This window comes from Eimeria necatrix, genomic scaffold, assembly GCF_000499385.1.
Source record: "Eimeria necatrix Houghton genomic scaffold, Enh_scaff1089, whole genome shotgun sequence".
Classification (NCBI taxonomy): Eukaryota; Apicomplexa; class Conoidasida; order Eucoccidiorida; family Eimeriidae; genus Eimeria; species Eimeria necatrix.
Window position 1 is genome coordinate 1 of NW_013651881.1, and position 11,826 is coordinate 11,826.

General features: G+C 58.2%; 3 protein-coding genes across 3 annotated transcripts; 2 read left to right on the top strand and 1 right to left on the bottom strand.

Annotated features, from left to right (window-relative positions):
* Positions 1 to 75: 75 nt before the first annotated feature.
* Positions 76 to 1,361, bottom strand: ENH_00002750 (TCP-1/cpn60 family chaperonin, putative; the record flags this gene model as incomplete). The annotated part of the gene is made up of 4 exons (XM_013578262.1): positions 76 to 229; positions 613 to 706; positions 920 to 1,060; positions 1,263 to 1,361. Coding segments are annotated over 4 exons (488 nt in total), but the record flags the coding sequence as incomplete, so codon positions are not given.
* A 3,137-nt stretch (positions 1,362 to 4,498) lies between these two features.
* ENH_00002760 (hypothetical protein) lies at positions 4,499 to 7,077 on the top strand (the record flags this gene model as incomplete). The annotated part of the gene is made up of 6 exons (XM_013578263.1): positions 4,499 to 4,773; positions 4,938 to 5,255; positions 5,899 to 6,001; positions 6,370 to 6,437; positions 6,685 to 6,801; positions 7,014 to 7,077. Coding segments are annotated over 6 exons (945 nt in total), but the record flags the coding sequence as incomplete, so codon positions are not given.
* A 3,144-nt stretch (positions 7,078 to 10,221) lies between these two features.
* ENH_00002770 (Expression site-associated gene 10 (ESAG10) protein, related) lies at positions 10,222 to 11,826 on the top strand (the record flags this gene model as incomplete). Its single annotated transcript, XM_013578264.1, has 1 exon — positions 10,222 to 11,826. A coding segment is annotated over one exon (1,605 nt), but the record flags the coding sequence as incomplete, so codon positions are not given.

An 11,826-nucleotide genomic window follows, 5' to 3' on the forward strand; every position in this document is an offset into this window, starting at 1 on the left:
GCAGCAGCAGCAGCAGCAGCAGCAGCAGCAGCAGCAGCAGCAGCAGCAGCAGCAGCAGCAACAGCAGCAGCTGACAAGATGTGTTTGTCGCTGCCCAGGAGGTCTTTTTCGAGGGCAATCTTCTCGAGGGTTTCGACTGCGATTTGCGCAGCAGCTTCGAAGCCGTCGGCAATCCGCAGCGGATGCAAACCCTTCTCCATCAGCCGCAGCGCCTCCGACAGCAAGTTCCCTGCAGCAGCAGCAGCAGCAGCAGCAGCAGCAGCAGCAGCAGCAGCAGCAGCAGCAGCGGCGGCGGCGGCGGCGGCGGCGGCGGCGGCGGCGGCAGGGCGGCGGAGGCGGAAGTGGCAGCCGCGCAAGTCGCAGAGGGGAGGAGGCAGCAGCAGCAGCAGCAGCAGCAGCAGCAGCAGCAGCAGCAGCAGCAGCAGCAGCAAATTATTTGGGCTTTTGTTTAGTGGTAGAGCCTAGGCGAAAGGGGGCAGCAGCAGCCGAACAATCAATGAACGGAAAAACCAAAGAGCTGAATAAAGATGCAGCAAAAAATCAGCAACAACTCCTAAACCCTACACCCTAAACCCTAAACCCTAAACCCTAAACCCTAAACCCTCGGCCCACCGGCCAAGATAACGACGCCCGTCGTGCCGTCTCCAATTTCTGCATCTTGAGCTCGCGAGAGGTCCACTAGCAGCTTGGCGCACTGGTGCTTCACCTGCGAGCCAAACCCTAAACCCTAAACCCTAAACCCTAAACCCTAAACCCTAAACCCTCCCCTTCCCGCTGTCGCTGCGCAGGGGCGCAGCTGCCGAGGGTTTGCGCGAGGGTTTGGCGCGGGCCCGGGCGCGGCGCGCAGGCCCCGCGCGCACGACCTACGGCCTAGGGTTTAGGGTTTAGGGTTTAGGGTTTAGGGTTTAGGGTTTGGGACCTGCATCTTGTCCAAAATAGTGGCCCCGTCATTTGTCACTGTTATTTCCCCGTCGGGCCCCACAATGATTTTGTCCATTCCTTTAGGGCCGAGGGAAGAGCGCAGGGAGTCCGCCACGGCCTTGGCAGCAACAATGTTGGCCTGCAAAACCCTAAACCCTAAACCCTAAACCCTAAACCCTAAACCCTAAACCCTAAGCCCCAGGCCAGGGCCTGTGCGCAGGCTCCAAAAGCAGCGGCTGAAGGGGACTCTTGGTGCTGGGGAGTGGAAGGGCTGCTGCGGAAACGCAGAGCCGGGACGCCCCAAACCCTAAACCCTAAACCCTAAACCCTAAACCCTAAACCCTCGCCTTGTGGGCCTCGATCCCCTTCAGCCGCTTCTTCTCCTCCTGCTCCCGCAGGATGATAAAAGGGTTTCCGAATTCGTCGGTGGCGATGTTCATCTTCTCTGAACTGCGCAGACATCCCAAACCCTAAACCCTAAACCCTAAACCCTAAACCCTCGGGGCCTCTAACGCAGGCCTCCCTCTCCGTGCATTCGCCTCTCGATACCGCCGTGTGGGGCCCTTAACTGTTAGGCCTTCGCCCCAAACCCCAAACCCTAAACCCTAAACCCTAAACCCTAAACCCTAAACCCTAGTGAGCCGCAGTGCATGCAGGGCCCTGTGCAGTCGCCCGAGGGTTTGAGTGGGGAAGAGAGCGCCTCCGTGCGCAGCTAGGGTTTAGGGTTTAGGGTTTGGAGTCTAGGGTTTATGAGTTAGGGTTTAGCGTTTGCTGCGAAGAGGATGAAAGACAGGCGGCTTACGGGGTTTTCACAAAGCCAAAGTGCGCGAAACCCTAAACCCTAAACCCTAAACCCTAAGGACGGGCGAGGCGAGCCGTGCGTACAACTAAACACACCTAAATTAATAAAATTGATTCAAAATGAACAAATTATAAAGCTGCTGCTGCTGCTGCTGCTGCTGCTGCTGCACAGCAGCAGCAGCAGCAGCAGCAGACACACAAGAGACCCCCGCCAAGGGCGGGCGAGGGGCCACTGGGCCTGCGCTGGGGCTGGTTGGCAAACCCTAAACCCTAAACCCTAAACCCTAAACCCTAAACCCTAAGCTCTAAACCGTAAGCCCTACACTCCGTACTCAAAACTCAAACCCTAAACCCTAAACCCTAGCTTTTCAATAACCACCTAGGCGCGCATCTACCTCTCAGCCGCTGCTAAGAGAACGCCTAAACCCTAAACCCTAAACCCTAAACCCTAAACCCTAAGTCATAAAGCATAGGCCCCAAACGTGTATTAACGCTCTTGGCAGCTCAAGCCCTGGGAAAGGACGCCAGTTCCAGCCCCCAAACCCCAAACCCTAAACCCTAAACCCTAAACCCTAAACCCCAGCCACTAGCATCATTCTGGCTTGCCTGAGGCTGGGAACACTCCTTCTTGAGGGTTTAGGGTTTAGGGTTTTGTCTTCATATTTTTGCCACCTCTCCTGCTTACGAGGGGTCCCGCCGAAAGTACCAGATCTGTGGAGGAAGTAGTAGCGGCAGCAGCAGCAGCAGCAGCTGCTGCTGCTGCAGCAGCGGGAGCTGCTGCTGCTGCGGCGGCAACAGCAGCAGTAAAAGCAGCAGCAAAAGCAGCAGCAGCTGCTGGAGCAGCAGCAACAGCAGCAGATGGAGCTGCCGTTGCTGCAGCAGCCACAGCAGCGGCAACAGCAGAGGTAGGAGCTACAGCAGCAATACCAGCAGCAGCAGCAGCAGCAACAGCAGCAGCAGCAGGCGGCTGTGGAGCTTTTTCCTTATGAAGCTGGCGGTTGTGCAGCAGCAAAGCTTCCAATATGCAGCAGCAGAAGCTGCAGCAGCAGAAGCTGCAGCAGCAGAAGCTGCAGCAGCAGAAGCTGCAGCAGCAGCAGCAGCAGCGCAGCTTGCACACAGACAAATGGGTGTGCGTCTCTTGGGGATCTGCTGCTGCTGCTGCTGCTGCTGCGGACACCAGGCTGCGGGGTTCGCTGCTAGGTGGAGTTGCAAAGAGTTTAGAGCTGCTGCTGCAGCAGGAGCTGCAGCAGCAGCAGCAGCAGCAGCAGCAGCGGTACCGGGTCGCGCGGTCGCCATGCAGCAGCAGCAGCAGCGCGGGGTGCATCTGTGGCTGCAGCTCCCCTTGTTTTGTGTCAGTGCAGCAGCAAGCAGCAGCAGCTGCTGCTGCTGCTGCGCTGCTGCGTCGGGTGTACGTACAGCCCGTTGCTGCTGTGCTGCTGTCAGCAGCCCCGAAGCCAGAAGGGGCGCAGCAAGTGCATGCGCTGCTGCTGCCTGCAGATGAAGCCAGGGAGTGGCAGCAGCAGCAGCAGCAGCAGCAGCAACAGCAGCAGCAGAACCAGCAACAGCAGCAGCAGAAGCAGCAACAGCAGCAGCAGAAGCAGCAACAGCAGCAGAAGAAGCAGCAACAGCAGCAGCAGAAGCAGCAACAGCAGCAGCAGAAGCAGCAACAGCAGCAGCAGCAGCAGCAACAGCAGCAGCAGCAGCAGCAGCAGCAGCAGCGTCAGTGGCACCTGCTGCAGTGGAAGTGGCGCGGTGCTGCTCTGCTTGCTGCTCGTGAGCTGTGTCTTCTTGTCAGCGCAGCAGCAGCAGCAGCAGCAGACTGCAAGCCCACGGCTGCTGCTGCTGCTGCTGAAGAGGCAGCAGCAGCAAGAGAAGCGATTGCGGCAGAACTCGCATTTCCGGTGGCGTTCTTGCTGCACAACCACGTGGTCTTTGCTGCCAGCAGCAGCAGCAGCAGCAGCAGCAGCTGCTGCTGCTCTATGGGCCTCTACGCAGCAAAGTGGCTGCGCGTGCTGGTAGGGAGCAGCCTGCAGCAGCAGCTGCTGCTGCTGCGGTTTCAGGGTCTTGCTGCAGCAGCAGCGGAGCTGCTGGAGGAGCAGCAGCAGGAAGAAACCCCGCAGCCGCCCAGCAGCAGCAGCAGCAGCAGCAGCAGCAGCAGCAGAAGCAGCACTTTGTTCTGCAGCAGCAGCAGCGCAGCAGCAGGAGAGGTTGTCCTCAGCAAAACTGAAGCAGAAGAAATGCAGCGCCATTTTGCTGCTCTTGAAGTGATGGAAGTGGACGGCTGTAGAGACGCTGCAGCAGCAGCGCCTCTCCCAGCTTTCTGCATACTGCAGCAGCAAACCAGCAGCAGCAGCAGCAGCAGCAGCAGCAGCAGCAGCAGCAGCAGCAGCAGCAGTGAAAGAGCAGCAGCGGGGGAGCCTCCCAGGGCGGCGGAGCTGTCTGCTGCTGCGCCCAAGGCAGCGACACAAGCGATGCTGCGGGAACAGCAACAGCAGCAGCAGCAGCAACAGCAGCAGCAGCAGCAGCAGCAGCAACAGCAGCAGCAGCAACAGCAGCAGCAGCAGCAGCAGGAGGAGGAAGATGAGCTCGCGCTATTCTCGCCAGAGAGCGTGAGGCATCGAGTTGCTGCTGAAGTCCTGCGCCAAGTTGCCAAACCCCCAAGCAGCGGCAGCAGCAGCAGCAGCAGCAGCAACAGCAGCAGCAGCAGCAGCAACAGCAGCAGCAACAGCAGCAGCAGCAAGCCAGGGCTTTTCTCGAATTTGCATTTTCTTCCAGCATGTCTGAAGAGCCTGCCGGATTTTGTCGACAGGCGCATGCAGGCAGGCAGGTTAGCTGCACTTGCTGCAGTAGCAGCAGCTGCTGCTGCTGCTGCTGCTGCTGCTGCTGTGGTTGCTGCTCTTGCTGCTGCTGCTGTTGCTCGTGCTGTTGTTCATGTTGCTGCTTCTGCTGTTGTTCCTGCTGCTGTTGCCGTTGCTGCTGTCCCTTTTGGCGAGTTTGCTGCTGCTGCTGCTGCTGCTGCTGCTGCTGCGGTGGTCACTGCCGAGCGGCTTCGTCTGGAAAGCCCCTAGCGGCTGCGAAGCCAAACCCTAAACCCTAAACCCTAAACCCTAAACCCTCGCTTTTTGTCTCAGGCTGGGGGAGCTGCTGGCCTTCACTAAGATCGTCCCTCAGGAAGTTTGCAAGCACTTTGGGTTTAAGCTGCAAAACATTGTACAGGTGAGCCTGCTGCTGCTGCTGCTGCTGCTGCTGCTCGTGTTGCTGCTGCTCGTGTTGCTGCTGCTCGTGCTGCTGCTGCTCGTGCCGCTGCTGCTCGTGTTGCTGCTGCTCGTGTTGCTGCTGCTCCTGCTGCTGCTGCTCGTGCTGCTGCTGCTAGTGCTGCTGCCGCTCGTGCTGCTGCTGCTAGTGCTGCTGCCGCTCGTGCTGCTGCTGCTAGTGCTGCTGCTGCTGCTGCTAGTGCTTCTGCCGTCAGTGGTGCTGCTGCTGCTAGCGGTACTGGTGCTGTTGCTGATGCGGCTGCTAGCGCAGGTGGTGCTGTTGCTGCTGCTGCTAGCGCTGCTGCTGCTATTTGTTGCTTGTGCAGCTGCTGCTGTTTGTTGCTGCTGCTGCTAGTACTGCAGATGCAACCTTTCTCCTGCTGCTGTTGATGCGGCTGCAGGTGCTGCTGCTGCCGCTAGTGCTGCAGCCGCTGCTAATGTGCTGCTGCTGCTGATGCTTCTACAGCTGCTGCTGCTAATGCTGCTGCTGCTGTTAGGCCTGCTGCTGGTAGCGCTGCTGCTGCTGCTGCTGTTGGTAGTGCTGCCGCTGCTGCGGGTATTGCTGCCGGCGTTTCTGCTGCTGGAGATGCTGCTGCTGCTGCTGTCGTTCTTTGTCTAGCAGTGCAGACTGGTGCTGCTGCTGCTGTTCTGTTGCTGCTGCTCTCAGTGCTGCTTCTGTGGCTCCTTTGTTGCTGCTGCTGCAGCTGCTGCTCGCAGTGCTGCTGCTGTTGCTGCTGTTTTGCTGCCTAGAACAGGAAGGAACCACCACCTGGTCAGTTTCCAGCGAATCCCCCGCTGCAGCAGCAGCAGCAGCAGCAGCAGATGGAGCAGCAGCAGAAGTTGGGTCAGCAGCAGCAGCAGCAGCGGCAGCAACAGAAGTCACTTGCATCTGGTTGAATGGTGAACAAGAAACTGGACTTCCGTTTGATTTGCTGCTGAAGTTTAAAGAGAGCAGCAGCAGCAGCAGCAGCAGCAGCAGCAGCAAAGAGCAGCAGCTCTTTATAGAGGTCAAGGCCTCTGTCCTTGTAAGCGCAAAACCCTAATTCCAAGCCCGAGTTGTAAACCCTAGCACAAACCCTAATCGCAAACCCTAGCTGTAAACCCTAGCCGCAAACCCTCATCTCAAACCCCAGTTATAAACCCTAGCCACAAACCCTCGTTGCAAGCCCTAGCTGTAAACCCTAGCCACAAACCCTAGCCATAAACCCTAATCTCAAACCCTTTTCTAAACCCTCGTTCGCCCCCCCACTCTAAACCCTACCTGAAAACCCTCGCCATAAACTGCAGCAGGAGCTGCTGCAGCAGCTCGTGCTGCAGCAGCACGACTAGTGAGAAAAGCAGCAGCAGCAGCAGCAGCAGCAGCAGCAGCAGCAGCACCTGTGTGCTTCTGCAGGACACCTGGGAGTTTTGCCTCTCTCCTCAGCAGCTGCGGTTTGCTGCTGAGCACCAAACGGACTTTGTGTAAGTCTCGAAAAGTCCAAACCCTAAACCCTAAACCCTAGGGGTGGTCGTGTGATCGAGGGTTTAGGGTTTAGGGTTTAGGGTTTGATGGGCGCGCTGCGGCTTCTTGCCGCGCAGTCTTGGCCCCCAAGGCTTAGGGTTTGGGGGCCGGTCCGCCCACGAGGGTTTAGGGTTTAGCGTTTAGGGTTTAGGGTTTAGGGTTTAGGGTTTAGGGTTTAGGGTTTAGGGTTTGCGTGTGAGGGTTTAGGGTTTTGATGGTCTCGTCGCTGCGCTCGGGGGCCCCCCGGTGGGCAGCAGCAAATAGAGTTTCGAAATGTCTTTTAAGAGCTGCGGACGACAGCGAAGAAGGGGACTTGGAACTGCTGTAAGGGTTTAGGGTTTAGGGTTTAGGGTTTAGGGTTTGGGGTTTTAATGCGCATTCAGATCAAGATGTCTGAAATGGCGAATTTAATTTGGTGTTGCTTCTTCTTGCTTTTGCTGGGGGGCCTGCGGCGATTCAGCTGCGGGCGTCAGGGTTTCCAAATTAGGGTTTAGGGTTTAGGGTTTAGGGTTTAGGGTTTAGGGTTTGCTCTGCAGGCGCGTGCGGTGTCGCTGCTGCCGGCCTTCCCATTCCCTCGCCCAAAGCCGAAGCCCTTCCTGATGCTGCTGCTGCAGCTTTTGCTGCTGCTGCAGCTTTTGCTGCTGCTGCAGCTTTTGCTGCTGCTGCAGCTTTTGCTGCTGCTGCAGCTCCCTTCACTGGTGCAGTTTTTTGCGGTGCTTCTGTTGCTGCTGCTTTGCTGCTGTTGCTGCAGCTTTGCTGCTGTTGCTGCTGCTCACTAGACATCGTGAACAGCAGCACGACCAGCAGCAGCAGCTGAAACAGCAACTGCAGCAGCAGCGCGAAAAGCAGCAGCAGCAGCAGCAGCTTTTGCTGCTGCTGCGCCGCACTACATTTTTCCGCAACAGAACTTGGCAAGTTGCTGGAGTGTACGGACAGCTGAACGTCTTGAGCTTAAACTGTAAACCCTAAACCCTAAATTAGTGTTTGCGGAGAGGGCCTCGCTAGAGATCTAGCGATCAGCAGCAGCAGTTTCCTTTTGTTGCCGCTCTTTGCTGCTGCTGCTGCTGCTGCTGCTGCTGCTGCTGAGGCAGCTGCTGGCTTGCTTTGCTGCTGCAGCTCTCGGGGCTGCTGATATCGCTCCTTGCTGCTGTAGCTACGGGGGCTGCGGCTGCCGCTCTTTGCTGCTGCTGCAGCTGCTGCTGCTGCTGCTGCTGCAGCTGCTGCTGCTGCAGCTTTCAGTTTCCCCCAAATTATGTCAAAAAGATTATTTATTCTCTGTTTTCAAACTTGTCCCAAAAGGCTGTGGGGTGTCAGGTGTCTCCTGAGCTCTTTGCTGCTCGCCCCAGCTGTATAGACACCTGAAGACACCTGAGCAGGCAGCTGCAGCAGCTGCAGCAGCAGCTGCAATGCAGCAAAGTCACCTCAGTGGAGGCGTCTTTAGATGCTGCTGCTGCCTCAACTAGAAGCAGCAGGAAGCCCAGCGGGGCGCCGGGGCTCTCTGCAGCTGCTGCCGCAGCAGCAGCAGCTGCAGCAGCAGCAGCAGCAGCAGCGGCAGCAGCTATGTGTTACCGCGGCAGCTATCTTTAATGCGGCAGCAGCAACGTAACATTTGAGGGCCGGAGCTCCTTGTTGATGCCTCTTGCTGCTGCTGCTGCTTGTTGCTTGCTGCTGCTTGCTGCTGCAGCAGCTTGCTGCTGTTGCTGCTGCTGCTTGACAGCAGCGCGAGATAAGTAGACCAGTGGTCAAGATTTCTGTGGCCCTGCAGCAGCTGCTGCAGGGCCAGCAGCCCTTTCTGCAGCAGCAGGAGCAGCAGCAGCCGCTTACAACAGCAGCAGCTCTACAGCAGCAGCACTTAAAAGCCAACGGCAACGGCAAGTATGGCAGTACTACAGCAGCAGCAGCAACAGCGAAGCAAAGCATTTGTTGCAGCAGCAGAAGGTCTGCAGCAGCAGGTCTGCAGCAGCAGGTCTGCAGCAGCAGAAGGTCTGCAGCAGCAGGTCTGCAGCAGCAGAAGGTCTGCAGCAGCAGCAGCCCTGCAGGCAGCGCTGGAGGCAGCCTGGGGCGCTTTGCGACGCTGCCAAAGGCTGTAAGCAGCAGCAGCAGCAGCAGCAGCAGCAGCGTTCTATTGGGCAGCAGCAGCAGCAGCAGTGCTCTATTGGGCAGCAGCAGCACCAGCAGCTGCAGGCGTCAAAGGGAGGCGCGGGCGCGTTTCTCGTTGGCGCTTGGCTGACGCTTTTGAACTGTTGCAGCAGCAGCAGCAGCAGCAGCAGCAGCAGCAGCAGCAGCACGTGCTGCTGCTGTCTTTAAAGAGACACTCTAAAGACAAGGAGACAAAAAGAAAGGAGACTAAAGGAGAGAGTGTTGGGCCCCTTTTGCTGCTCTCGTATCCTTCCTGCAGCAAGGCTTTGGGCAGCTCTTCAGCTGCGCCTCAGCAGCAGCAGCAGCAGCAGCAGCAGCAGCAGCAAGGGCACCAGCAGCAAGGGCAGCACTAGGAACAGCAAGAGCAAAAGTGGGGGCAGCAGCAGCAGCAGCAGCTTGTGGAGGAGGTTCGGATTGTGGCACAGCTTTGCTGCTGCTTAGCTGCTTCTATCGGTTGGTTTGCTGCTGCTGTTGGGGAGCCCGCAGCAGCAGGAGGCAGCACTTGCTGCTGCAGGTTGCGCCTGTGTGTGCTGCTGCAGCAGACTTGCTGCTGCAGCAGACTTGCTGCTGCAGCAGTTTCTGGGTTTTCGCAGCGAAGTGGGTTTGTGTCTTTCTTCAGCAGCAAAGGCCCCGTGGGGCTGCATGCGGAATAAAGTGGGGTTTGATTTGCTGCAGAGTTCTAAAATGTGCAGCAGCAAGTGCAGCAGCAGCAAGTTGCTGCTGCTGCTGCGCCCCGCTGCTGCTGCTAGCTGCTGCAGCGCATGCGCGGCGGGGCGGCGGAGGCCGCGGGGGCTTGGGGCGGTTCGGCGCGCTGAAGCGGAGAAATGGATTAAAAAGAATAAAAGGAAAGAGAAATAAAACGAAAAGAAAAGAAGTAAAAGAAAGAAGAAGTGCCGCTGGCTTGCGGTGTACAGGCAGCGGAGGAGCTGCCTGTACGTACACCGCAGCGGCCGCGGCGCGGGCCCGCGCTGCTGAGGTGTATGGACAGCGGGCTGCGCGGTCTGCTGCTGCGTTCCGCAGCAACACATCGGCGAATGGAGTTTAAAAAGAGGGAAATAATAATAAAAAAGGAGAAAAGAACTAAAAGACCGGTGTGTTTCTCCGCAGCGCGTGTGCGGGGCGGCGCCTCCCGCTGCTGCTGCTGCTGCTGCTGCTGCTGCGCTGCTGCTGCTGCTGCTGCTGAGGGGCGCGGGGCGGCGGCCCCAGCAGCAGCCGGCTGGCCCCACAGGTGTTGGGTTCTCGGCGAAGGTTGGGGTCTCTTCTCTTTTCTTTTTTTCTTTGTGGGTTTCCTCGCGAGAGAACTAGTGCACCCCCGCACCTCCCGCTCCCGCTCCCGCTGCTGCTGCTGCTGCTGCTGCTGCTGCTGCTGCTGCTGGTGCTGCTGCGTTCCCCGTTCCCATTCTTTCCCTCCCTCTGGCCTTTCTCCGCCTCCTCTTTCTTCCCTTTTCTCCTCTCCCCCCCGCCCCTTCTCCCCCTTCTCCCCCCGCTGCTGCTGCTGCTGCTGCTGCTGTTCCCGCGGCTCCCAAGATGACCTGACGCTCCGCAGCGCCGCTGCCTCCCCCTCCCCCCCGCAGCAGCAGCAGCAGCAGCAGCAGCAGCAGCAGGATGGGTTCGGCTCCAGGCTGCGCGTTATCTCCGCTGCGTCTGCTGCAGTTCGTGCGGAGTCTCTACGAAACCCTGGGCCTGCGGCTCTGCCTCATGCTGCTGAGTGTCTTCTTCGGACTTAAAGGACTATTGGACTCCGTGACTCTGGAGAGTTTGCTGCCTCTTTTCCGGGAGTTGGGCTTTGACGGAGTGGCTTATCAACGGACTTTGGCAATAGCTTTGACTCCTTACGCCTTAAAAGGCTTTATTGGCTCTGTCTCCGACTCCTGGCCGCTCGGGGGCTTCCACAAAAAGCACTACATGCTGCTGGCGAACGTGGTGGGCCTTTGCTGCGCTGCTGCGCTGCTGCTGCTGCCGCAGCAGCTGCAGCGCAGCAGCATCGTCTACGTGGGGCTGCTCTTCTGCGGGATCCACCTCCACATCGCCACAGCAGACCTGCTTTGCGAAGGAGTTTATTGCAAGTTAGTGAGATCTAAACCCCAAATAGGAGCAAAACTTGTGGCTTTTTTGTCTTTTTGCAACTCCATGGGCCACCTTGTTGGAAAAACTCTTGTGGGGCCTATTAGTGACAAATACGGGACTAAGCCTCTTCTCTGCATGACAGTCCCGCTGGTGCTGCAGACTTTGCTGCCGATTTCCCTCAACTTCCTCGGGGAGCCGCGGGCGGACCCCGCGGCGCCGCGCTGCTGCTGCTGCTGCAGCAGCAGCAGCAGCAGCTGCAGCGCAGCAGCAGCAGCAGCACCCATCGCCGGAGTCCGCTCCCGCCGCGGAGTCTTTATTGTTGCTGCTCTAACTTCCTTCTGCGCATGCGTGGGGCTGGTCTTGACCCTCCAGCCCTGGAAAGGCTGGGCCCTGGTCTTCACCTGCTTCGTGCTGCTGCTGCTGGGGTCTGCTGCGCTGCTGCTGCTGCAGCAGCAACTCGCGCTCTGCGCCCTCTTCTTCTTCGCAGACAGAGTCCTCCACCTCACCATCTCCGGAGCAGTTAACTTCTTTTACATTGCCCCCCCTTCTTGTGTCCCTTCGGGTCCCCAGTTCGACTACACTTACTTCTGTACGTACACCGCGCTGGTGGGCGCCATTGGCTGCTGGGTGGGGATTTTCGCTTTCCAAAAATGGCTCAAGTCCTGGAGTGCTCACAAGATCTTTTGGTTGACTAATTCTGTCCGAATTGCTGCAGCTCTTTTTGACTATGTGATGGTGAGGAGACTGAACTTGCTGCTGGGGATTCCTGACAAGCTCATGTTCTTATTGGGAGACTCAATTGTCTATCACTTGCTGCTGACTCTGGCTTGCATGACAAGTTCTCTGACTATTGCAAGAAGCTGTCCCGCGAGACTCGAAGCCACAGTCTACGCCATTGTCTCTGGAGTCACAAGCCTGGGCAGCACCTGCAGCAAAATGCTGGGGGCTGTGGCCATAGAACTTGCGCAGATTCGCATGCAGGAGCAGCAGCCGGGGGGCTGCGACTTTGCGAATTTGCCCAACTTGATTTTGCTGTCCCAGTGCTTGCTGCCAGTTGCATGCATTCCGCTGGCCTACCTCATGCTGCCGCGCGAGCCGCTCAACGCCCCGGTCCCCGCGCCGCAGCGCAGGGGCCGCAAAGCT